Source organism: Theropithecus gelada, chromosome 1 (genome assembly GCF_003255815.1).
Source record: "Theropithecus gelada isolate Dixy chromosome 1, Tgel_1.0, whole genome shotgun sequence".
NCBI lineage: Eukaryota > Metazoa > Chordata > Mammalia > Primates > Cercopithecidae > Theropithecus > Theropithecus gelada.
Genome location: NC_037668.1, coordinates 105,399,464 through 105,427,414, shown reverse-complemented (window position 1 = coordinate 105,427,414; position 27,951 = coordinate 105,399,464). Strand labels below are relative to the sequence as shown.

Below are 27,951 nucleotides of genomic sequence, written 5' to 3'. Positions count from 1 at the left end.
AACATGAGGACTATAGTTAATAATGTACTGCAGTCAGGATTTCTTCTAAATAAGTATCTTAAAGCTGCTCATGTCTTGGGGTGGGGGGGACGAAAGGTAACTATGTGAGATGATAGAGATGTCAATTTGTTCCACTGTAATAATTATTTTACTATATAGATGTATCTCTTAACATCATGTTGTATATCTTAGACATACACAATAAAGTTTACTTAAAATATTTAAAAAATAAATTAGAAAAAATATTTTTCTTGATTTAGAAGTTCAATATCACTATGGAAATTCAGTTGAACACACACACACACACACACACACACACACACACACACACACACAGCCCCCACAGCAAACTCTGTTCTGGCCATGGAATATGGCATTATTATTTTATTCATTAAATCTATTTGGATCTCTACAGTGTCCCTCACAGTGCAGTGGACACAAAAGAAGTACTGGTAGGGCCCTCCCTCTTAAGAAGGAAAGAAAGAAGAAGAAATATTTACTGGATGGGTCTACTGTGCTAGGTGCTTTTACATAGATTATCTCTTTTAATCAAAATAGTCTGCAAGTTATGTTAGTTTTACAGACAAATAAATGCAGGCTTGAAGAGGTTAAGTATCTTGCAACTTGTAATTTGATCCAGGTCTATCTGGGTTAAGACTCCATGCTCTTATTTGTAATGATGCATGTAGCATATAGGAGACAGTTAGGGAGTAATATGAGTCAGTACACAATGAAGTATAAAAGTAAATACCAGTTGAGCATCCCAAACCAGAAAAAATCTGAAATCCCAAACACTTCTAGTCTCAATAATTTTGAGTAAGGGATACTCAACGTGTATAATCAATTGCTAAGACTTAAGGTATGAGCCTCTAATGCTTTAGGAGTTCAGTGGCAGGAAATTAATGTTTAATTATTACAGAAGATCTCAAGTCAGAAGACACAGAATTTAATTTTAAATCCTGGTAGGTGTGAAAGTTGTCAGAATCAAAATGGAGTCACTTGTGTTAAAAACAACCTTGAAAAATGGAGACAGAGAAGGTCATGAAGGAAGGATTCTCATGCACAAATGCCTGATAAAAATAATAAAAAAATTCTGCAAACCCCACAATTTTACACAAAGGCCATTGCTACTTGACACAAAAAATGCTTCTGGGGGGGTCATCTGCCAAGCAATTGCCCGTCCAACCTTGGACTTAAATCAACCTTGTTATTGATCCTTGCAGCCAAGGATAATTATCTCAAAACAATTATGCAGATGGTGACATCAGCAAGATAGCTGTCTAGAAGTCCTTAGCACTTGTCCCCTCAACAAAGACAGATAAAACAATGAAGAAATAATTACATTTTAATAAAAATAACTGAAGGAGGGCACTGGAGTACATCCAAACAATAACAGAAACTCTGGTGAGCACAGAAACTCAGGATGGTCACACAGAGAACAGAAGGAAACACTTGACTTCCACCACCCTATCCCCCAGCTAGGATAAGCTGGGAACCGGGAGGAACTTCTCTCTATAGGGAAAAAGTAAGCAAGAGAATTCCAGCAGCCCCTGTCAGCACCTTGGATACCTACAGTCCTTACCACTGGGATCTTCTGCAGCCCTCACAGGCACTTAAGGCTAGTTGAAGGAGCTACCTGGAGTCCATACAGCTCTCTTCCCTCTAGATATCTAAAGGAGCCCCACCCTCTGTGCCCACATGGCTACTGCCCTACACACCATCTTGGAAATCGAATTACTGCTGCAGCGTATCTTGCTCTGGGTGTGAGTAGCCATGGCAGCACTTCATTCCTGAGTCTAAACTGCTTTTGAATCATCCCTGCCCCATGGCTTGACATCCCTAAGCTGAGTTTTGAGCCACTGCTATACCTTTCCCCATCTGTTACCACTACACAGTGCCTCATCTCTAGGAACCCGAGTTGCTACCAAGCCCTACTGGTTCAGGTTTCCAAATTACAACCATATCCTGTGCCCTGGGCAAAAACCTCCAGAGTATCCTTTATTCCTTAGAGTCAGGCCAGGGCTGTGCCCTGCCTCCCAGGGGCAGAATCACAGCTACAACCCAACCTCCTGGACCCAAGCTGCTAGGGGCACTGGAGAGTCACAGATACTGGCTCTATGAAAAACCTACCTCCAACGTTGCCACAGAGAGCAAATCTGCACCCCAATACCCAAGTGTCACAATAGGTTTGAGAGATCTTGAGCATAGAACCCTGGCCCCACAGTCATTCTGAGCATCTGCCTCTGTGACCAGTGCCACTGCAATTGCTTCTAGGCTGTGTCAGACCTGACATCAAGAAGGATCCTCTCAGCTAAGTGTCCCCATTGTGGGGAAAATAAGAATAGGAAGACCCCAGAAGCCCTTGCCACTGAGGATATTAACAATAAACACTGCCACTACAGCTACCACAAAGTCCTACAGCCTAAACCACTGAGGTGCCTACAATTATTACTGATGTTCAACACAGTCAAAGAAGCTGCAGAGAGACTATAAAATGGCACCTACTTGGAAACAGTCACCACATCTTTCCCAACCAGCATACCAGGACCCAACTGTAGATAAGCCTTTTTCTATGAAAGTTACTCTAGAAAGTTTGGAAGAGGTGATTGTTCCACCAAATGCACAGACATGAATGCAGGGACACATGAAATATAAAAGAGCATGGAAGTTTAACGTCACCAAAGGAACATAACTCTCTAGTAACAGACCCCAATAAAAAGTAAATCAATGAATTGATGGAAAAGGAATTAAAAATAATTATCTTAAGGAAACTCAATGATTTACTAGAAAATACAGATGGACAATTCAATAAAATCAGGAAAAAAATTCACAATATGAATGAGAAGTACAACAGAAATATTTTAAAAACTAAACAGAAATCCTGCAGCTGAAGAATTCAATGAATGAAATAAAAAATGCAATAGAGAGCTTAAACAGCAGACTTGATAAAACGGAACAAAGAACTTCTGGCTGAGCACAGTGGCTCATGCCTGTAATCTCAGCACTTTGGGAGACCGAGGCAGGCAAATTACCTGAGGTCAGGAGTTCAAGACCAGCCTGGCCAACATGGCAAAACCCCATCTCTACTAAAAATACAAAAATTAGCTGGGCATGGTGGGCTCCTGTAATCCCAGCTTCTCGGGAGGCTTAGGCAGGAGAATAGCTTGAACCCGGGAGGTGGAGGTTGCAGTAAGCCAAGATCGCATGCCATTGCCCTCCAGCCTGGGTGACAGAGTGAGACATTGTCTCAAAAGAAAAAAAGAAAAAAAAGAAAAAGAAAAAAGAAAAAAAGAAGGAACCTCTGAACTGAACTTGAATATAGGCCGTTATAAATTAGACAGTTAGAGGAAAAAAAAAAGGAATGAAAAAGACTGAAGACAGCCTACAAGACTTATGGGACACCATTAAGTGAACAAATATTTTTATTCTGGAAGTTTCAGAAAGAGAAGATGTTGTAAAGGGTGTAAAAAAACCTATTTAATGACATAATAGCTAGAAACTTCCCAAGTCTGAGGGGAGATATGGACATTCAAATCCAGGAAACTCAAAAGTCCCCAAATAGATTCAATCAAAAAAGTCCTCTCCAAAGTACACTATAGTCAAATTATCAAAAATCAAAGACAAAGAGAGATTTTAAAAAACAGTAAGAGAAAAGCATAAAGCTACTTATAAGGGAATCCCTATTAGAGGTACAGCAGATTTCTCAGGAGAAACCTTAGAGACCAGAAGAGAATGAGATGACATATTCAAAGTATGGGAAAAACTTGTCAGACAAGAATACAATGTCCAACAAAGCTACCGTTCAGAAACGAGAGAGAAATAAAGTCTTTCCCAGACAACCAAAAACTGAGGAAATTTAATAACACTAGACTGGCCTCACAAGAAATGCTCAAGGGAGCTCTGTACCTGGAAGCAAAAAGATCACCATCATCATTATGAAAAAACATGAAAGTATAAAACTCACTGGTGGAATAGATACACCAAAGAGAAAGAAAAGAATCAAAGCTTATCACTACAAAAAACACACCAAACCACAATAACAATAAATAAGAAAGCAAGAAAAGAACAAAGGATATGCAAAAACCCCAGAAAACAGTATACTGAAGAGACATAGCACTTCCAAATTTATTGCAGCACTATTTACAATAACAAAGATATGGAATCAGCCTAAGTGTCCATCAATGGATGAATGAATAAAGAAAATGAGATATACTTACTTATATATATATATATATATATATAAATTTGGCCATAAAAAAAGAAGCAAATACTGTCATTTGCAGCAATATGGATGGAACTGGAGGACATCATGTTAAGTGAAAGAAGGCAGGCACAAAAAGATTAATATCACAGTTCTGACTCATATGTAATGACTAAAAAAGTACATTTCATGGAGGCAGAGAGTTAAATGTTGGTTACCAGAGGCTAGGAAGAGTGATGAGGGAGAGGAGATGAAGAGAAGTTGTTTAATGGGTATAAAAATACAGTTAGATAAAAGGAATAATTTCTAGTGTTTGATAGCAAAGTAGGGTGACTACAGTTAATAATTCACTGTGTATTTCAAAATGGCTAGATTTGTAATGTTCCCAACACAAAGAAATGATAAATGAGGTGATAGATATCCTAATTACGTGATCATCACACATTGTATGCATATATCAAAACATCACATGTTCCCCATGTGTACAACTATTATGTATCAATAAAAACTATGTAATCTTCCTCATTTTTCCTTTAGAAAACACTCTCTTCCTTTACCTCCCTAAATATGCACACAGATTACTATGGCAAATGTACTCCCATGGCAATGTCCATTCCCAAATAAATATTATTTTCTTTCAGAGAGTCTCTCTCTCTTTTATTTAGGATTATATAAATGGTGTCAGAAGTGAGATCTAAGTCAGCTCACCTTAGATAGATTATCAGCCCCTGAAATGGAGTGCAGTATCACCTGAGCCCTTGATGATCTTCGTTTCTATGAGTCGCCTTTTTGGTCCTGGAGAATTTCTTCTCAGATTTTCTGACTCTCTCCCTTTGGTGAGTTTTTTGGACATTATTTGGGATCTGATTTGATTGTAAGGTCACCTTAAAAATGGACCTTGCATTCCCCCTGGTATAATAAAAAACTTTGTCTTTTCTGGCAAGGCCTTTCTAGTTTAAGGACAATGTTCTTCTGGTTCGAGTACTCTGGTTTTTATAGAATGTGTACTTTGTTTGTGATGCATGTCTTTTCTGGTGAATTCACTTTTGGTCTGCATACCCAGTTTGATATTCTGGTTGATTAGCATGCCTGGCTTAACATTTTTGTGAGCACTCTAATTTTGGTTTCATTTTGGTTTGGTTATGCACATCTATAAATAATTTGAATCTTGTACTTTTTTTTCTCTTCTTGCTCGCTTTTGAACATCTTCCCAGAGCAAAAATAAACATTCAAAGTGGTAGGTGTGAGATGGCCAATTAAAAGCCACTATCTAAAAGCCACCACCATAGGGTGGTTGCCACTATCTAAAATACCAAACTCCTGACATTCCCTGATAGAATGCATGGATTTCTTTTCTCTCAAGAGATAAATAAGAAACAAAATGGGATTGTCAAACATTAAGGCATGCCAGTTTTTCTGGGACTCCAGCCAGCTACATGGTTTTTCCTCATGCACGTTTTTAAACCAATGGCCATCTTAGGCATTATTTGAACTTCCCAAGTTTTTTTTTTTTTTTTTTCCTTGTTGGTACCAAATACAGGGTTAAAACAAAATGCTGGTACGTAAAGGCTCTCAACCTCTCGTTTTTTTTCTTTTTTTTTTTTTCCCTCTCTGCTTCACTGAATCTGCTAATTTTTCACTTGTATTAAAATAATCTAATTTTGCTTATTTCTAAAGCTACTTATAAGTTTTTTAAAGGGCATTTCAGTCAAGATAAGAAAAAAAGAGAGGGCTTTCAAATTACAGTAGTTCCATGACAACCAACAAGCTATCCTGTACATCTAAGAGTCATTTCTTTTGGAAATGTTAATTTAGTTTTGCTTGACTAGCAATTGCTTAGGGTGATTTAACAATTGCTTTAGTTAATTAAAAGCTAGATAGTCTAAGAAGGAAAGAATTAGATTAAGGTTTACAAAAGTTAGGCTCTCAGATCAAACAGGTCGAAATCTTGAGCTCAGAGGAATAATAGAAGGTATCTTTGACATGAAAATTTTGCTTTGTCTGCTGTGTGTGAGCCAGGAAAAGCCGAGGGGAACAAAAAAACCTTTAAATACCTTTTTCTAAAATGCTTTCTTACCTGCATTGACTAATCAAGTAAATCAGACAAACAAATAAAAAGATACATTTATTGCTGGAATTCAAGGCCACTGGGATAATTTGTTTTTCTACACAATTTAGTTGGTGCTATCTAAAATGAAAACGTTTGAATATTTAACCCCTATACTAATCGAAAACTTGAAGGATAAAAAGAGGTTTCTAAAAATCAAACTGCTGTGGAAACTGCCTTACCCAAAGCTTTGGTCCACAGCCTTCATAAGATCACCTATCAGGGCAAATACAATTTAGCCATGTGAACAGCTCCCATTTTGTCAGAAATATAATTTGGATTCAACTGTCCTTTTATAAACTGGTAAGTTTAAATTACTATGTTTTGCTGTCTCATGATTAACATCTCAAAATGAAAGCTAAAGAATCTGCTTCGATGTATTCATGTTGTCTGTATGTTTTTATGTTGTATATATGTATTTTTCTACCAAAATACATCAAAGAGCTAATTAATTAATTAATTGACTTAAAGGGAAAAATTAAGCACTTTAATCAAGTACTTTATCAAAAACATAACAGTCACTTGAAAGTTTTTAAGTTCACATGACTTGGGTAAATGTTTGATAAGTAAACCGATTTTAAAATTGTTGATAAAATAAAGACAGAAATGTCTTAAGAATTGTCAGCATACATTTGTGCCTGAGTTTACTGGTCAGGCAGTTTTACATTTATCTTGGCTAGATATTTTAAGGAGTCAGTGTTTGACATGAATGTCATAGAACTATGAATCCACCCTAAAAAGAGAATGATCTTTGTTTATGTAACTCCTTGATAAGTAATACTAATTTAATATTGTTGATTTAATGAAAGCAGCTACATTTTCTGAATTATTGGCAAGATACTGAAGTATTTAACTTTACAGTTCTTAGTTGGGTGAGGAATGCTTAATAGTCACAGCCTATAAAAATGGCTAACAAGGAAATAGCCTGAAATAACTACTAGCCTTGTCTAATATCTTAGTTTTCATAAGTAACATAGTTATAGTTGTTAAAAATAAATTAGGTGAACTTTAATGGCATAATCATTTATAAATGAATTCTTCTTAGTTTCAAAAAATCTTTTTGATAACTTAAAATCTTAAAGTTATGTTAAATTAAGTAACAGATACTTATTAAGTACCTGGGTCATTTCAAAATAAGATAAAATAGTGAAACAAATTGCTGAACATAAATATAAGTCTGTTCTTGGCTTCTTAAATTTTATAGAAAAACAAATATATTTGGGTTCATTAATACACATTAAAATTATGAGGAAACATGTTTGCAAAATAATAAAATCATTCTTATCTATAAAATACTGATATGGAACAGTTCGAAATTTCTTGCTTCTTACACTTTCATTAGAAATTAATGTTACTAAGAGTTTGAATTTTAATTAATATATATAATTCTGCATACAAAGCATACCAATAAAAGTAAAATATGTTTTTGGCAGGAAAAGTGATAAGAAAGGGATAAAAATATGTTCTTTGTTGAGAAAAAGAAAAATTTGTCTAATTTAGAGGTTATTTAAAGATTGTTTCAAAATATGAATTTAGAAAGGAAATAGACACAAGACAGAAAGGAACCAGTAAGTAGGAAACAGAGATGTGAAGAAAGTTGTAAGTGTGAAGATGTATTTTTGGCATGGAATGTTAGAAGAGAATAAGTTTTCAAAATAATAAGGGAACAAGGAAAGCAAAATTTTATCCTAAGGTGATTTGTTATTTTAAAAAGTGAAAGTACAGGACAAAATTAATGACTTAAGCATGTCATCAAAGGTCTGTGCAGATCGTGAAAGGTTTGTGAGGGATAAATTTTATAAAAGAAATTTTGTGTGTAATCAAATTTGCTATAAATAAAAGGGAATTATGTATGTCTTTCTAAGAATTAAGTTTTGATTATATACATAATTTAGTTTGTAAGTTAAAACTTCATTTACAACTATGATATAAAACTAAGATTTTGGTTACTTATATTAGAACAACAGAGTTTTCTTGAAGTATTAATCTGCTCTTCGTAAAATTTATAAAAGTCTTTGGTTTTTAATTCTGTAAAATTTCAGTCATCTTCTAAACTGCAGCTTCTTTGCTTTTTGTTTTTGTTTTCTTTCTTTTTTTTTTTTTTTTGAGACAGAGTCTTGCTCTGTCAGCAGGCTGAAGTGCCGGCGTGATCTTGGCTCACTGCAACCTCTGCCTTCTGGGTGCAAATGATTCTCCTGCCTCAGCCTCCTGAGTAGCTGGGACTACAGGCATATGCCACCATGCCCAGCTAATTTTTATATTTTTAATAGAGACAGGGTTTCACCATGTAGGCCAGGATGGTCTCAATCTCTTGACCTCATGATCCCCTGGCTTCAGCCTCCCAAAGTGCTGGGATTACAGGTGTGAGCCACCATACCCAGCCTCCGTTTTACAGTCTCTATTTACTTTCCCTAGTTTCAAATTAAATGTGCTATGTTCTTCATTTAGGATGGTAATTTCATTTCTTGAGGTAGTTTTCCTCTTGAAGCTTTTCAGATTCATATCTCAGAAGTACAATTTTTGCTGTATCTTGCAGCACAGGATTTGCAGGTCATACAATACTGCCTTCTGCTCTTCCTGTCCCTCCTTGGGAGGATTCATCTTTTTGCGTGGCTAAGTTGGTAACTCTCTCCTTCAACCTTTTTGTCAGCTGCTGAAACTTTTTTCTCTACTTCAAGCTCTGCTGTTGTGACTTGATGCTCAAATGTTTGACTTGAAGCCCTAGAAGAGCAATGTTTCCCTCCAGTATATCTTGAATCTGTAATCTTGGCTTTTCTTGATATGTTTGAATTGTTCCATGTAACCAGGCAATTCCCCATGTTTTCAGTTTTTTTAAGAGCCATGTATTCCTCAGCTCAAGGTACTAGTTTTGTTTACTTCTTCTATGATATGATGTAAACTCATAACAATGAACACACTCTTCTTGTGTCTGATTAAATTCAAGTAGGTTTTCATCAGGTTAGACTTCCAGGTTATTTAAACAGGCTTCCCATAAGAAGTAATCATATTGCAGGAAGCTTTTTTTCCCCCTTTTGGTAATTGGCCTAAGATGAAGATTTTCGTACGTTCCTGTGCTTCATGTTGTCTTTATTATGTTTTTTGATTACTTAGGAAAACTGAGCTTTGGAAAAGTTAAGGATTTTTGTTTGTTTGTTTTATATCCATGTAACTTTCTGCATTGTTTTTGAAGTCTTTCTGTAATCCAATTTTGATCAAGTGTTTTCAGCCTCTTGACATTTTTTGAAAGGCTTCCCTAGGATCAAGTTCTAAATTTAATCTTTCTGACCTAAAACTAATTTTGTGATTTTTTCCAGTTGGGCCCTGGAGAGCCTCAAAGACTGTATCTCTCATCTTATAGAGATATTAAATGATTAGGTTTATTTAGTAAAGTGTATGGGAAGCATTGTCAAATGATAAGTGATGCTAGATCTTTTTTCAGTTACATTTATGAGTATGTTATTGATATGAATGTTCCAAGATTATATAAAACTCCTAGAAATCTAATATATCAGTAAGAATTCTTATTAGGTTGTATGCCGCAAAGTAACCAAATTTCCTTGTCAATTTCTCGTTATCATGAACTTTCATCAAACTTCATTTATTTATTTATTTATTTTTCTTTGCACTCTATTTTTCTGATTTCATCAGATTTTAAGCCATGGTTTTTTCCTATCTTTTTGTTGTCCATGGTTACTGATTTGAGTTCTTTTCTAAAGACATAATCAGATTCATGGAAAAGACTCTAAGAAGTAGTCTTAAATATAAGTTTCTAATAACTTTAAGATCAAAGTTATTAGATAATAAAATAAATACAAATTATTTATGTACTAAATAAAAATTTTCAGAACTCTAATGAAGAAACTGATAAATTTATGAAACTGCTAATCAAGCTCAAGCAGGACAAAAATTAATTACATGAAATTAAATGAACCGATAAAAATAATTTTATAGCCTATTTATTTGAAACATTGCTGGTTCTTTTCCTCAATGTTTTGTTTTCCAGATTGAAGAAAACTTTTCGTCTTAAGCCATCTATAGTTTATAGCCACTTGGTAAAGTAAACATTTGTGAACAAAAATGAAAGCATTTACTTTTTCTTCCTACCTGATCCCTCCAAAATGTGAAAACTATTCATGACAATACAATTGTTTACTTAAGTTTGATAAGAATCTGTTCTCTTTATTATGGGATACAAGGGGAAACATTGGTTTTATCATCAAAGTTTTGACTAAAGTGTCATATTTAAATTGTTATAGGTACTACAGATAAAGTCTGAAGTCAGTTTTAGTTTGGCTTCCCACGCTCAGGAAGTTTTTAAGTTTGAGATTACTACATGGTAAAATCACTATTCTTGCTGGCAAAATTTGATGAAACTAAACTTATTTTACAAACAAATTAGTCTTACTGTGATTATCTTTGGTAAAAATAAGGATGACTATAGAGAGAAAAGGTTATGTTTCTAGAGAAAAAACTATAATACACCTATTATTAGGCTGTGGCCCTGTGGATTGTTTTCAAGTTCTTGTCATCTACCTGTAGACCTGATTAGAACCTGAATTCTCCTAATTTTCTTCAATATTTGGCTGCAACTCTCCAACTAAGAGCAAAAACTGCTCTGTGCTTGCTGCCTTAGAAGCTGAAGCTAGACAACTTGATATAAATTTCAAGAGACAAGTCTCATACCTGAAAAAAGAAGGACAAGTCTTGTGCCACACAGAAAGTTTACCAATCCACCCGATGCCATAGCAGAGAATTCAAACTGCAGGCCAAGAGAAGTTGATGGCTTCATGCTGTAGGCAGCGTTTCCCAAGACACTCCATCAAAATGAGACTCTTGCCCCTCTTACTTTTTCCTTTCTTATGCTTACCTTTTTCTTTGGCAAGATAATGATGTAATTCAGATTTCACAATCAGTAGCTTCTGCTCATAACTTAAAAGAACCTGACCTCTTAGGTATCTATTGTTTAAATAATAAAAAAGTCTATACTTCTGCTAATACTACATGTTATACTTGGGTAAATTCCTCTGGGGAAGTTGAGGCCCATATCCACAGAATTTTTAAAATGGATCACACGGTAACAACCGATGTCATCTAATTCTCAATAATCATTTGCTTTATTCAATTGTTTGTCTTTAAGACTGAATTCATGGCTCAAAACCATTACACAAACTTGGATTTATCATATTACTATTAATTTTATTTTAAAAACTTGTACCTGTTTCTTGTTAAATTTCTGCAGAAGTACAACTCCTAATAGAATAATGCTGGCCCAGTGCTTTGAGATCATGGCCAAAATATTATGGAATAGACAAAACTGAATGTAGCAATAAATTCCAGGTAGACTTAGCCTGAGAGCCATTTCCTTCAAGCCTCCGTTGTTGCTCAAATGTGGCTAAAATGCTTTGGACACAGATTCCTACTCACCAATCACTTCTTCTGATGTGGGACCAGACCAACAACCTGGGACACATCCTGGCACCAAGGGACAATTAAAGTCTAACTACAGGATGATTGAATGGTGATACTTTCAGAAAAAGATCTTGATCAAAAGGGGGGAAATGCGAAAGTTATCAGAATCAAAATAGAGTCACGTGTGTTAACAAGAAAAAAACAAAACCAAAAACAGCTGAAAAATGGTGCTTGGGAAGGCCGTAAAGGGAAGATTTTCACACACAAGTTCTTGATAACAAAACTACCACAAAAGATTCTGCAAAAACCACAACTTCACGCAAAGGCCATCACAACCTTACACAAAAAACACTTCTCTGAGGACATCTGCCCAGCAATTGCCTGTCCAAACCACCTTTGTTACTTATCCTTGTAGCCAAGGACAATTATCTCAAAACTATTATGTAATCCTCCTCATTTTTTCTTACAAAACCTTTGTCTTCGTTTACCTCCCTGAATACACACATAGTTTACAATGGCACCCATATTCCTATTGCAATGCCCATTTCTGAATAAATATCATTTTCTGTTAGAGAATTTCCCTCTCTGTTAGTTAGAATGACAAAATTGCTAGGATCAAATATTCTTTTACATCAAGAGATAGCACTCGATTTAAAAGAGTGACATAGAGTTATACTTTTAAAGAAGTCAAATATGCTTCTAGTGCTTTTGGACATTGGCCCCTAGCTGTTCTCTACCCACTTCCTTCCTAAACTGCTTAGAGTCCTCAGGTCATTACCACTTATACTCTGCTAATGTTTTGCTCTCTGTCTTTCTGAAGCACATATTTGGTAAAATTTCATCACTGTGTGAACCAAATTACTGACCTTCTCTGTGTTCTGCTAGACCACAACACTCAGTATAGCACCTACAAGAGTGTCTGGCACCTCAGGCCACCCAATAAACATTTGCTAAAGGAATGAAAATGATTGATTGGTCAAAATAAATTTCTAGTCACTAATGTCAAATCGGCTCTCAATTCACTAATATCAAATGAAGTGCTTGGTAATCCTGTTTGTTTCCTTAGCACACTGCCTGCTAGATTTCACAACAGTTCAGGCTTCTACTCTCTTGAAACCCTGAAATCTTAACAGATGGCTTTGCCTCTGGAAGTCATCTTACAGGAACTCACTGACTTCCCACCATTAAATATATAAACCCATCCTCCTATCCTATCAATGTTCCTTCTGTCTTAACCCACATGAGACTCTTTTGGTCTCATGCCAGTCTCTCCACCAGGGCTGGAAAACCCAGTCCTACCACATTCAGATAGACTTTCCTCTCTCTTGTACTTGTATATTCTCCTTTTCACAAACAAGTAGACCTTTCCTGTGAGTTAAAACATGCTTAAGTGTCTTCATTTTATAGCTCTTTGTAAAGTCCTCAATTTCCTCCGTGTTTGTATATTCAATGATTATTTTCCAGTCTCTCTCTTCCTTATCTTTTCAGCCACATTTGGCACTCCCTGTGTCCTGAAATACTGTTTTCTCTGACTTTTGGAACACTACATTCTACTGATTTTTCCTCGTATCTCTCTAATGGCTTCTTCTACGTCTTTCTGCTGTTTCACCTTTCTCTACTAAGACCTTAAATTTCCTTGGTGTTCAGCTAGAGATCCTCTTCTTCTCTCAATTTTGTTTTCTTTTTCTATCTCATCTCCACTCACAAATTCAGGTCCTATCTATTATTAAAAAGGCTCATACATTTGTATTTCCAGCCCAGATCTTTCCTCTGAACACCAGACCTTTATATTTAATTGCTCACTGAAATTTTCTACTTGGATGTGTAAAGGCACTTTGAACTCAGCATGTCTAAAATTACACTCATGCCCTATCTTTACAGAACTCGTCTTTTCTCAGTGAATGCCACCACTGTCTACCCAGCTGTACAAGTTGAAAGCCCAGAAGTCATTTTCAGCAGCTCACTCCCTGTTGGCTCCCATATCCATTCCAACATGAAGTCCTGTTGATTTTCATCACAAGTTCTTCTCAAATACACCTCTTTCTCTCTGTCCCCTTTTTTACTCCAGTGTCACCATCAACTCTTGTTTGGACCACTGTAGCCTCCCACTCTGGACTCCATAGATGCCTTTTTTTTTGAACCCCATAGATTGCTTTTCTCCAATGTGTTCTCCACATTGCAGCCAGAACAATGTTTTAAAAAATAAACACAAATATAATTATGTCAACACACTCTTCTCCCTCCTCAAAAACTCCAACTCTTCAAGGTTCCCTATTGCTCTTAGGATGAAGTTAAAACCCTTAACCTGCTCTACAAAGCCCTACTTTCCAGGCTTATCTGCACTCCAGCTATACTGGTCTTCTTTTGGATGCCATGCTTCTTCCTGCCTCATCCTGCTATTTCCTCTTTTTGAACATCCCTTTCTCTTCTCCCCATTTCCTGTTCTCCCACACTGCAGGGGCCTTTGAAAACAGTATGCTGAGAATAGATAGGGCTCAAGGACAGTATCTTCAACTGAACTTCTAATGAACTCCCGTAGGCGCCAAGAAGGCGGGTAGATAAGTAAGAATATAGAAACAAGGTACTGAGTAGAAGGTTACATGTGGGAAAAAAAAGTTTGTTTTGCATTGCATTCTTTCTGCTGACGTGAGGTTTATGGAGTATAAATAAAGTGAGGCGGAGGCTCTGAGTGCGGCCGCCATGTTCTCTGTGTGTCTTTGTCTTTGTGTGTGTTCTTTCATTCTCCACCACCCCCGGTGCGGCCCCCAACACCACACACTTGGTTACCTACAACTAATCTTTCAGATCTCAATTCAAGAATCTCTTGCCGGCCGGGTGCAGTGGCTTACTCCTGTAATCCCAGCACTTTGGGAGGCTGAGGTGGGCGGATCACGAGGTCAGGAGATCTAGACCATCCTGGCTAACATGGTGAAATCACCCTGTCTCTACTAAAAATACAAAAAATTAGCTGGGCTTGGTGACGGGTGCCTGTAGTCCCAGTTACTAGGGAGCCTGAGGCAGGAGAATGATGTGAACCTGGAAGGCAGAGCTTGCAGCTTATAGTGAGCCAAGGTCTTGCCACTGCATTCCAGCCTGGGCAACAGAGTGAGACTCTGTCTCAAAAAAAAAAAAAAATCTCTTGCCTTAGAGAAGCCTTTCCTCACCTCACCAACCACATCTACACACAGCACCATGCACATATTCTCCCAAGTACTTGACAGTTTTAACTTGATTCCTCTGACTATTCTATTCTTGTCTATTTCTACTATAAGCTCTATAATAGCAGGAACTGTGCCATCTTTTGCCCACACTGTATCCCCAGCACCTCGTATAGAGTCTGGCATATTGAATTTTCTCAATATTAGTTGAATAAATAAGTAAACTAGTGAAGTTGAAAGCATGAGCCTGGATGAAGCATTGTGTAATTAGATAAGAGGTCCTAGAATGGAACTTAGTGAACACGACCTTTAGAGAGAGGGCAGAGGAAGAGAAACAACGTTAGGGAGAAGATACAAGGAAATAATGGCCATGTGCTGGCATAAGCCAAGGGAGGCAAGAGTTGTGAGAAAGTAGAAGTGTCATCAGTGTCATCAGTGACCCAGACATTGTAAGAACTGGAAATAAAGATGGTTTGTAGGGCAGAATGGGAGGTGAGGACATGGGATCAAAGAGCCGACTTCTCTTTACCAAATTAGATGATAAAAGGAAGGGGAGAGGAAAGATAATATCCTACTTGGCCTTTCTATGATATTTGGCACTGTTGATGGCTCCCTTCTTTCCTAAAAGTAGGGGTGGTGGGTTAGTAGACAGAGAAGGATACTTTTCAGATGACAGCATTGTGGAAAAAAAGCAATACTGTTGAATGGAGCAAGGTTCTAGGTAAGATAGGAGGGCTGGGATTAAGAACTTGGATAAAACATAAGCCTGAAGACAAGTTGCACATCTCCTTCTTTGAAGCTGGTTGAATGGACAAAGGTACAAATAAGCCTAATGATGGAGTGGAAGGCCTGGACTATCACCTTCATTGGTGTTTTTGGTTTTGGCTTTTTGTCGTATGGGAAAAAAGTCCCTACTATTATTGATGGGGTAATTGTTCTCCTGGATAGCTGAAGCTGCAGAAGTGTGGCTTCAGGCTTTGAGAACCTAAGTGATAGTTTTCTCTGTGTTGAGCAGGTATTTTCAATGAACAAAAAAGTATACAGAGAAGAGGAACAGCACACATTTTCCTTGGTGTGACCTTTGTGAATCTGGTGTCATTTTCAGATTTAGTGTGTGGGTTCAGCAACTCTACACACTCTGCTCAGACAATTAGCAGAAGTTTTACATTTTAATGGAGTCCGGATTATGAACTTTTTCTTTCCTGGATTACACTTTTGGTGTTATATCTAAAAAGCCATTGTCATTGATATGGTTTGGATGTTCTGTCCCATCCCATCTCATGTTGAAATGTGACCTCCCCTGTTGGAGATGTGGCCTATGAGAGGTGTTCAGGTCATGGAGGCAGATCCTTCATGAATGGCTTGGTTCTGTCCTTGTGGTAATAAGTGAATTCCCACTTTATGTGTTCATCTATGAACAAGGACACTTTTATTTACTCCTTCTTAATCCATATGCTTTTTATTTTCTTGTCTTATTGCATTAGCTTGGACTTCCAGGAATAATGCTGAAAAGCAATGGCAAAAGGAGACATCCTTGCCTCGTTTCTTTTCTTAGCAGAAAAGCAGGAAAACGTCAAGTTTCTCATCATTAAGTATGATGATAGCTGTAGGCATTTTACATATGTTGTTGAGGATTTTCACATCTGCACTTATAAAGATATTGGTCCGTAGTTTTCTTTTTTTGTAATGTCTTTGTCTAGTGTTGGTATATAGAGGATGGTTCATAGAGTGAGTTAGAAAATATTCCCTCTGTTTCTATCTTCTGATAGAGAATTGGTATGATTTCTTCCTTAAATATTTGGTAAAACTCACCAGTGAACCTAGAGCTTTCTGTTTTGGGAGATTATTAGTTATTGATTCAATTTATTTAATAATATATACCTATGCAGATAGTTTGTTTCTTCTTGTGTGAGTTTTGGCTGTGTCTTTCAAAGAAGGCCCATTCCATATCAAATTTGTGGGCATAGCATTGTTAATAATATTTCTTTATTACCCCTTTCATGTCCATGAGATCTGTGGTGATTTCTCATCTTCTATTTCTGATAATAATTTGTGTTTCTCTATTTTTTCCTTGGTTAGCCTGGCTAGAGGCTCATTGATTTTCTGGCTCTTTTCAAAGATCCAGCTTTTGGTTTTGTTGGTTTTCTGTTTTGATTTTGTATTTGTAATTTCATTGATTTCTGCTTTAATTTTTATTAGTTTTTTTCTTTGGCTTACTTTGGACTTCTTTTTCTAGTTTTCTATGGTGGAGACTTTTATTAATTTTAATTTTTCTTTTGTTCTAATACACTAATTCAATGTATATACAAATATATGCATTCAATTGTATAAATTTCCCCATTATCACTGCTTTTGGTGCACCTCACAAATTTTGTTAAATTTTCATTTTCATTTAGTTCAAAATATTTTAACATTTCTCTGTAGGTTTTTTATTTGACTCAAGTGTTATTTAGAAATGTGCTGTTTAATCACAGAGGATTTTCTGTCTTTCTGTTATTGAATACTAGTTTAATTTGACTGTGGTCTGAGAGCAGACACTGTATGATTTATATTCTTTTAAACTTGTTAAGGTATGTTTTATGACCTAGAATGTAGTCTTGGTGAATATTCCATGTGAGCTTGAGAAGAACGTGTATTCTGTTGTTGTTAGATAAAGCATTCTATAGATGTCAGTTATATCCAGTTGACTGGTGGTGTTTAGTGGTATTATTGAGTTCAACCACATCCTTACTGATTTTCTTCTGGTTGGATCTACCCATTTCTGATAGAGGAGTGTTGAAGTCTCCAGCTATAATAGTGAATTCACTTATTTCTCCTTGCTATTCTACTAGTTTTTACCTTATGTGTTTTGATGCTTAGTTGTTAGGCACATACATATTAAGAATTATTATGTCCTCTTAGAGAATTAACCTCTTTATCATTATGTAATGCTTTAAAAAATCTCTGATAACTTTCTTTCCTCTAAATTCTGCTCTCTCTGAAATTAACATAGCAGCTCATGGTATATCTTTCTCTATTTACTTTTAGTCTATATGTGTGTTTATACTGAAAGTGGGTTTCTTGTAGACAACATATAGTGGGGTCTTGTTTTTTGATCCATTCTGACAATCTCTGTCATTTGATAGGTGTTTTTAGACCACTGAAATTTAAAGTGATTATTGATATACTTGGATTAATATATACCATATTTGTTACCGTTTCCTATTTGTTGCTTTTGTTCTTTGTTCCTATTTTTGTCTTGCATACTTTTTCTGCCTTTCATAGTTTTAATTGAGCATTATGAGTCTTTTTCTCTCTTTTATGAGCACACCACTTATACTTCTTTTCTCACTTTTTAAATTGATTGTCCTGGAATTTGCAATAAACATTTGCAACTATTTCAAGTCCACTTTCAAATAACACTCTACTGCTTCATGGGTAGTGAAAGTACCTTGTAATATCAAAACATTCCTAATTCCTCCCTTCTGTTCTCTGTATCGTTGCTCTCATTTATTTCACTTATACATAAACATGCATACAGAATCATAAGCATATATAATTAAATATATTGTTGCTATTATTTTGAACATACTCATCTGTTAGATCAATTAAGAGTAAGAAAAATGTCTTTATTTTACCTTCATGTATTCTCTCATGCTCTTCCTTTCTTTATATAGATTTGAGTTTCTGAAGTATGTCATTTTTCTTTTCTTTTCTTTTCTTTTTTTTGTTTGAGACGGAGTCTTGCTCTATTGCCTGGGCTGGAGTGCAGTGGCATGATCTTGGCTGACTGCAACCTCCACCTCCTGGGTTCAAGCAATTCTCCTGCCTCAGCCTCCTGAGTAGCTGGGACTACAGGTGTGCACCACCATACCTGGCTAACATTTTTTGTATTTGTAGTAGAGATGGGGTTTCACCATGTTGGCCAAGCTGGTCTCAAACTCCTGACCTCAAGCAGTCTGCCTGCCTCGGCCTCCCAAAATGCTGGGATTATAGGTGTGAGCCACCACACATGGCCCTATGTCATTTTTCTTTTCTTTAAAGAAGTTCTTTTAACATTTCTTGCCAGGCAGGTGCTGGCAACAATTTCTCCCAATTTTTGTTGATCTCAGAAAGTCTCTCTTTCTCCTTTATTTTTGAAGGATAACTTTGTCGAGTACAGAACTCTAGGTTGGTGCTTTATTCCCCCCTTTCAACACTTTAAATATTTTATTCCATTTTCTTCTTGCATGCAAAGTTTCTGAAAAGAAAGTAAAAATGATTTTGATCTTCGCTCTACTACAGGTAAGGCATTTTTAAAATCTGGCTTCTTTCAAGATTTGTTTCTCTATTTTTGATTTTCTGAAGTTTGAATATAAAAGCCTTTTGTTTGGGGGCATTTATCCTGCTTGGTATTTTCTGAGATTCCTGGATGTGTGGTTTGGTATTGTTCATTAATCTAGGGGAAATTCTCAGTTAATGTTGCTTCAAATATTGCTTCTGTTCATTACTCTCTTTCTTTTCCTTCTGGTATTCCCATTATGCATATGTCACATCTTTTGTAGCTGTCCTACATTTCTCAGATATTCAGTTCTGTTTTTTCAGTCTTTTCCTTTGTTTTTCAGTCTTGAAAGTTTCTATTGTCATATCCTGAAGCTCAGAGATTCTCTCCCCAGCCATGGGCAGTCTATTAAATGTACCCATCAAAGGCATTCTTCATCTCTATTACAGTGTTTTTGATCTGTAGAGTTTCTTTTTGCGTCTGTGTTAGAATTTACTTCTCTGCTTACATTATCCATTTGTTCTTGTATGTTGTCTACTTTTTATCATTAAAGTCTTTGGCATATTAATCATAGTTTAAAAAAATTCCCATCCTGGGCAACACAGCAAGACTCATCTACACAAAAAATAAAATTAGCCAGGCATAGTGGTATACATCTGTAGTCCTAGCTACTCAAGAGGCTAAGAGGATTGCTTGAGCTGAGGAGCTCAAGGCTGCAGTGAGCTATGATCATGCGACTGCACTTCAACCTGGGCAACAGAGCAAAACTCTGTCTCTAAAAAATAAAATAAAATATTCCTGGTCTGATAATCCCACATTCCTGCCATACATGACTGGTTCTGATGCTTAGTCAGTCTATTCAAATAATGTTTTTTCCTTTTGACATACCTTGTAATTTTTCCTTGACAGATGGACGTGATATACTGAATAAAAGGAACTACAGTAAATAACCTTTAGTAATGCTGTGATAAAGTATGGGGCCGGGGAATTGTTCTACAGTCCTATAATTAGGTCTCAGTTTTTTGGTGAGTCTGTGGCCCTGGACTGTGAACTTCGCCAGTGCTTCTCGATACTTCTTCTCCCTTTGGGTGGGACAGGATGGCTAGAGGGGGCTAGAGTTGGATTTTCTCTTGCTCTAGGAACGTTAGGCCCTGGTAAAATAGTTTCCTCTGAGGGTAGGCCCTGTTAAGAAGAACAGAATGCTTTAGCATATTTCAAAATGTTTTTTTTTTTTTTTCCTCCCACTGCCAGAAGACTGAGGGGAATTTTTCCAGATATTCATTGCGAGGACCTGGCAAAGCTCCTAGAGGTAAAACTTACAGAAGTGTGGGGTCCCATGACTGGATCTCTCTGGGATTTTTAACTCTCATATTGTCCACACTGAACCTCCAGCTGTTGTCACTGTTCAGTGTTTCCAGCCCTGGTACAGGCTTCCACAGACGTTTTTGCTTGTGGGTTTCTGTTTGGGTAAGCTGTGATTCTCTGATTGTCTCTCCAATCTTTGGTGCAATGGTTTGTCCTGTAACCTCACTTCTCTGACAGATCTAAGAGTGATTGTTTATTTTTCAGTTGTTCAGCTTTTTACTGGTTGTTAGGATAGAGCAGCAACTTCTAAGTGCCTCACATGCTGGTCCAGGAATCAGAAGTGCTCAGACAACTGGCATTCACTTAGTTGAAGAAGTGGTGGCCTCTGTCAGCTATAGAAGGCTATCTTGAAAAGTTCAGTCATATTTGAAGGAGGGAGGGTAGGGAACTCACATTTATGCAGCATTTGTTCTGTACAAGGTACCCTGCACTCCCTACCTCTGACAACAGTACTTCTTTTTTTTTTTGAGATGGAGTCTCACTGTCTCCCAGGCTGGAGTGCAGTGGCGTGATCTCGGCTCACTGCAAGCTCTGCCTCCCGGGTTCACGCCATTCTCCTGCCTCAGCCTCCTGAGTAGCTGGGACTACAGATGCCCTCCACCATGCCTGGCTAATTTTTTGTTTTTGTTTTGTATTTTTAGTGGAGACAGGGTTTCACCATGTTAGTCAGGATGGTCTCGATCTCCTGGCCTCATGATCCACCCGCCTTGGCCTCCCAAAGTGCTGGGATTACAGGCGTGAGCCACTGTGCCCAGTCAACAGTACTTCTAAGTGGGATTGTCACCACCATTTTCTCGAAGGGAAAATTGAGGCTCAAAAGGGGCTCCGTAAGATAAAAACATCACATATTAAGTAGAAGAACTGGAATTCATGTTCTTGGCTTTAAACAAATGGGCATTTATTGAGCGTATGCCATACGCCAGGCTCCATGGCAGGCACTGAGGATACAGAGAGCAGAACAGAGTACCTGAAATGCAAGGTAACATTACACCACAGAGTATCACAGGCCCCCTGAGAAGGTGAACCAATCCTGTGACAAGAGAAGTGTTTCCCAGAGAGGAATCTTGGTCCTGATGTTGCATGAGTAGAGGTCACATGAGACAGAAGCAATAGGGTTGGGGAAGCTTCCATATAGAGAAAAGGGACTGTGCAAACATGATCCACTGGAGGGAACTGAGAATGGCTTTGTGTGGCTGGAGCAGTCAGTGTGTTTTGATAACTGGCAATGGATGAGTTTAGAGAAAAATGTAGGGGTCATATTCAGGTTTGAAAGTTTCTATGAATCTTCTAAGAGATTCCAGTTTAATTCTGAAATCGATGAAGAGCCAAGAAAAGTTTTAAGCCATGGAATGCCATGATTGTATGTGCTTTCAGGAAGATAATTTGATGGGTGAGCAGACTGAGGGAAGGAGACTGGTTAGGAGGCTGGCCCCATGGTCCCAGGGAGGAAGGCTGAGAGTGTGAACCAAAGCACGTGCAGTGGAGTGGGAGCAGCAACTCCTGCAGAGGAGAACTGAGTAGCTTCTGATCAAACTGATGTAGGAAGAGAGAGAAAGGAAGGAGGCTAGGAAGACGCCCTTGTGTCTGGCTTGGGCAGCTGGAGAATGGTGGTATCATTCACAGAAATAGGAAGAACAGAAGGGAGAACAGCTTTTGTGGGGGAAGATGGTGAGCATGGTTTTGGACATGTTGAATTCAAGACGCACATGGGAAATCCAACTGGTGTTACTTAGTAGTCAGACATATGCAACAGGAGCTCACCAGGAAGCTCTAAGTGAAGTCAAAACCATGGCTGTGACTGAGCCTCTCATAGGAGAACATGTGCAGTTAGGAGAGAAGGGGCCATGGTCAGTATGCTGGCGAGTGTCCACAGTTAAATAATGGACTGATGGAGAGGAGTTCAGCAAGGAAACCAAGAATGAATGAAGCGAGAACTAAGAGGGAGGGATCACATGGAGGCAGGTGCCGCAGCCTGTGGTTAGGAGCAGAAGCTTTGTGGCTGAGACTGGCTTGGTGCTCACCAAGCCCATCTCTCCCTTCCTGGGCACATAAATAAGCTCCATTTCTCAGCCTCTTTGCAACTAGGTAGAGCCAGTGACTAGGGTTGCTACTGAATGTGAGATGAGGTAATGTGCAATTAAATGCAGGTGAATCTTCCTCAAGTTCTCCTTCCCATCCATTATCCCTTTGGAGGTCACATGTAAAAGGAACTCTGGAAGGAAAGTTCTCAGATTTTGAGTTTTATTAATTATACCAGCACAAACTAGCCTATCTTTCCTGCTCTTGGCTCTGGAGTCACACAGCTGGATTTGAATCCTAGCTCTACCTTTTGAATCCTGGCTTTACCTCTTGTCAACCGTGTGACCTTGGGTAAACTTTTTAATTTCTCTGTGCCTCAGATTCCTCATCAGTAAAATTGGGATAATAATAATATAGTTGTCTGAGGATAAAATAAGGTAATAAATATGAAGTACACAGACCAGTATTAAAAGCTCTAGAAATATTGAAAGTTAAAGGAAAGAATGTCAGGAATGGGGGAATGGTTCACGACAGGAGTCAAAGGCACCCTGCTGCCTATTTTTATACGACCTTTCAGCAAGAATGAATTTTACATTTTTAAATGGTCAAAATAAATGACATGAAAATTATATGAAATTTGAATTTCAGTATCCACAAATAAAGTTTTACTGCAACAAAGCCACATTCATTTACATATTGTTATGGCTGCTTTTGCTCAACGATGGCAGAGTTTGAGTAGATGCAACAAATACCATATGGGCCCACAAAGCCTAAAATATTTACATTATCTGGTCCTTTGCAGAAGAAGTGTGGTGATCCCTAGTATACAGTGTCAAATGCAACAAAGGTCAAGAAAGATAACTAAAAAGGGTTAACTGGAATTGGCAAAAGATTACTAGCGATCTTGTTAACGGCTTTATTGGAGTGGGGAAAGTGGAGAATAGATTTTGGTGCCAGGCAAATCAAAGTTTGATTCCTGACTCTACAGCTTGCTAGCTTTATGGTCTTGGGAAGTCAGCTAACTTTTGTGAGCTTCAATTTCCTTGGCAGTAAATTAGGGATTAACAGAGCTTACTTCCTGAGTTATTGTAAGGATCAGCAATAATGCATGTAAACCATAAAACACATTCTTGGTTTAGAATAGGTGCTAAATAAATGCAAGCTTTTGTTTCATTTAATCTGCTGCAAACAAAATTGTCATTCCTTTATAGGAATTGCATTTTCACTTTTTAGTTTTTTAAAAGAATTTTTTTTTTCTGGGCTTTCCAGCAAAAACTAGAAAACCTGCTAGACAAATTCTAAAAGAGCTGTAACACTATATTTTCACTTTTAATATTTTAGTTTTCTCTTCCATCTTCTGATGATTTATGTTATATTTTAAGTCACTGCTCAAATCTCACCTCTTTAATGAGGGCATACCATTTAATATAGACCATCCTGATTAATGCGGTAATCTGTTCCTCCCCCAGCATTCCTAACCCCGTTACCCTGTTCTACTTTCTTTTCTCATAGAGTTTATCACCTCTGACAGTCTAGAAAACTGACTAATTTACTATGTTTATTGTTTACTCTCTGTCTTCCCCACTCTGATGTTAACTCCTTGCCACAACAGCCCTTGCTTGTTTTACGTAATTATATTCTAAGTGCCTAAACAGAAACTGTTACACAGTTGGTGTCCAATTAATACTTGTTGAATGACTAAATGAAAAAAGAATAGATGAGGATTTAAAAAAATCCTGCTCAGGACTGGATATGTTCCTTCTATCTTGGGACTGGGACTTGTCTTATTCATCTCTGTAAAATTCTCAACTATTATCTGTTCAAATATAACCTTGGCTCCATCCCCTCCATTCTCTCATTCTGGAATTCCTTTTAGAATATGTTGAACCAATCATTTTATCCTCGATGTCTCCTAAGTTCTTTCTCATATTTGACAACTATTTAGCTCTGTGTTTTATTCTATGGCAATTTCCTCTACTCTATCATTAAGTCCCTTTTTAGCTGCATCTAGTCTACTATTCAACTGTTAATTGAATTTCTATTTCAATGACAATATTTTTGTATGTGCCTATAATGCCTGTTTCTTCCCTTTTTCTTTCTTCTTTTCCATTTGTTCATGTATTTGTTTCATGGCTTCTAATCTTCCCTTTCAATATTTTGGATATCCTTATACTATGATTTCTTTTAGATTTTTCTGTTCTTTCTAGTTCTTGGGGATGTGGAGTCTTCCATTTCTTTAACTAGCTGACTTCCTTGTTGTGGATCATTTCTTTGTGCAGTCTGTAATTTCAGATTGTAAGTAGTTGTTTTACATTAGCCTCTGCTGGGGTCTTATGGGTCCACAACTGAAAAGGCTCCAAATACATATCATTGAATGGCCTGTCTTTGGAGGCTAGGATGGAAAGCAGTACATTGTGGCAGAGGCAGTACAACCTCTTTCTTTTGTAAATTGCCCAGTCTTGAGTATGCTAGAGAATGTGCCCTAAATTCACATCCCTACTGTGAAACTATTTATATAACCTTGGGTAAATTACTCTTCTAGTCCCTCTTTTTTTGTCTGTGATATAGAGATAATAATTCCTACTTTCTAGAGATGTTGTGAAGAATTGGTGAGTTAATATAAGAAACTCGGCACAACATTTTGCATGTAGTAAGTGCTTAATAGATGTTAAAAATTACTATAAACATGTGTAGCTATTATAGCACGTGCCAACATCATCTCCTTTCTTTGTGCTATAAGGAAAGAACTTTATACTCAAGAAAATAGCTTCTGAATATGTATATGAAATATACAGCCAGCCATTACATGGGGACATTGGCCAGATCTGTTTGCTTTACTTGTGATGAATATTAGTTAAAGATGGGAACAAAACCTCCCCCAAGAACATGTTCACTTGGCTTTTAGCCATTGCTGAGGAGCACTGATGAGAGGCAGAAGAAAGTTTTGTACATTTTTCTTTTTTAAAAATAAAGCCTAATTAGGGGGTTGGCTCATTTGCCAACTATTTTGGTTCATTAAAATATAGCAGCAGAGAGAGTTCTTCTGCTGAGAGGAAAATGACCCAGAAAAATGTCTTCAGTTTTATTCAAAGAGAAAATGTATTTAACTTATTGGCTGTGCTTTCCTTGGTCATCATTCCCTTCCACAGGTTAGTGATATGGTTTGGCTCTGTGTCCCCACCCAAATCTCATCTTGTAGTTCTCATAATTCCCACAAGTTGTGGGAGGGAGCCAGTGGGAGATGACTGAATCATGGGGGCGGGTCTTTTCCATACTGTTCTGATACTGAATGGGTCTCACAAGATCCCATGGTTTCAAAATCAGGAGTTTCCCTGCACAAGTTCTCCGTTTGCCTGCTGCCATCCATGTAAGACGTGACTTGCTCCTCCTTGCCTTCCGCCATGATTGTGAGGTGTCCCCAGTCATGTGGAACTGTGAGTTCTCCATTAAACCTCTTTCTTTTATAAACTGCCCAGTCTCTGGTATGTCTTTATCAGCAGCTTGAAAATGGACTAATACAGTTAGCAATAAAATAGCAGAGCCCTGAACCTGTAGCTGTTGCTCAGTAAATATTATTAGTTTATTAGTGGGAAGGGATAGAGACACAGGCAAATTCTTGGGCAAGAGAACCTCATTTCTATCCCATGTTAACTTTCGATGATAAACCTTTCTTTAATTCACTGTGTTTTGGATCTTTGGATAAGGGAGTGTCAAAAAGCCAAACTTAGTGAATGAAAGCTGTAGTATGTTATCACGTAGTATGTTATCAGTTATCTGTATATATTTCACAAAATGCGTTTTTATAATTCAAATTTTCATAAAACAAAGGTTCAACTTAAAAACATTTAAATAAAGAACTATTTTTAGATTTTAATTACCTGATCTTCATAATCAGATCCTGTATCAATGATCTCTCCTGTGTCCAATATCATCGAAGGATCAAGGTCACTTGAACCTAAGATTAGGAAAGAAAAGATAAGTGGATGGAGGTTGTCATGTATGTTTCTAAAGCAAACCGTCTCTCACTAGGTTTCCATATTTTCCTATGTTACATTAAATTCACAAATATTTCTGGACTCTTCTCATCTGCCAGGTACAATGTTTTGCTGGAGATTGAAAATGCAGAGACTCTGGACACTCTCTACATCCTTAAGAAGAAGAAAATACTGTGAGGAGGAATAATTTATCAACAAGAGGTTATTACTAAAGGTTCAGCAACCCAAGAGAGTGAGCTACTGATTCTGAATAGTAGTAGAGATGATGGTGTAGTTAATTAAGATTATTCTTCAGGTACTAATCTATGATCCTGAATTTTGACGGTAAATGCAGGCTGTCCAGGAGGGGGAGCAGTTTCAGGATTTGCAATAACAATGGAAGTAGAAGGAACACCATGAGCAAAGTACAGAGTGGGAGGAGACTAAGGGGCTTCCAGAAATAGGAAGGGCTAAGTTTGCTTACTCCATGAAAACTTGAGTTTTTCCTCAAGCCTTCAGGTCATCTTAGTTGCTGAAGGTAAGAAAAATCAGGTTAACTTAATGTATGAATAGAGAGATTATTTCCCTTAGGTACTACAGGTTTCATTAAATCACTCACCCATTAATCCCCAAGGCTCAGACTTAAACTGGTAATTTTTACAGTGGGACTTCTGAAGCACAACTGATTCATCATTCTTATTTAATAACTCTTTCCTGCAGGGAAATATATATCATCTAACTACCCAGAAAGACTGAATTCAGTGCTGCCCATAAAATATTATATATCCTGTGAAAAAACATTGTTTCACTGTAAACTAGGCCTTGGCAAATAATTCTTAGTCAGAATATGCAATGAGTAATGCATAATGAATATAAATTTTTAAAAAATGTTAAGCATCTCATACACTTCTCAGATATAGACCTGTCCCCGATGTTGCTTTCATATTTTCTTTCAAAATGAGTCGGGGTATGTCCTTACACAGTCTTTTCTCATCTCTTCTCTTTTTTCTCCCTTCTATTCTCTTATCATTGTCCCTGCTGTCTACCAACTTGACAAAGTAATAGCCATTACAATGCCAGTGTTTACTGTTTATGTCTTTACATTTTTTTAAAGGATGACAAAGTTTTTCAAAATGGACATATTAAACCATCAAACCACTTTGGAAAAGTAATCATAGAGTTGCCACTAAGAGTTGCATAAGTGTGTTCAGAACAACGCTGGGTGATGCTAGTCACACTGTCAGCACAGCCCTTGTCAGACCACTGTTCATAAGGTGGTTGCTAGAATGGAGTTGGCAAGAATATCCACCATGCTGTTAACAGAGATCAGAAGGGAGAGGTGGGAAGCTTTAATTTACATACATATTTTGAAATTAGTGGGATTATATATAATTTTTCTACCTTTGAACTTTTGGTATTTTTTTCAAATAAAGAATTTTGCAAGATGTATCTTGGGGCCAAAATACTTGGCTGTCTTA

At 37.3% G+C, this 27,951-nt stretch overlaps 1 protein-coding gene and 1 non-coding gene across 4 annotated transcripts in view; both read right to left on the bottom strand.

Annotated features, from left to right (window-relative positions):
• Positions 1-27,951, bottom strand: part of AK5 (adenylate kinase 5) — a 296,670-nt gene that overhangs the window by 124,523 nt on the left and 144,196 nt on the right. For all 3 annotated transcript variants that reach the window (XM_025389481.1, XM_025389482.1, XM_025389483.1), the window contains exon 8: positions 26,378-26,454. In XM_025389481.1, coding sequence (XP_025245266.1) covers positions 26,378-26,454 — 77 coding nt within the window. The remainder of the gene's footprint in view (positions 1-26,377; positions 26,455-27,951) is intronic.
• On the bottom strand, positions 23,756-23,817 carry LOC112615737. The gene has a single exon (XR_003117455.1). It is a non-coding gene; the product is annotated as a U7 small nuclear RNA (small nuclear RNA).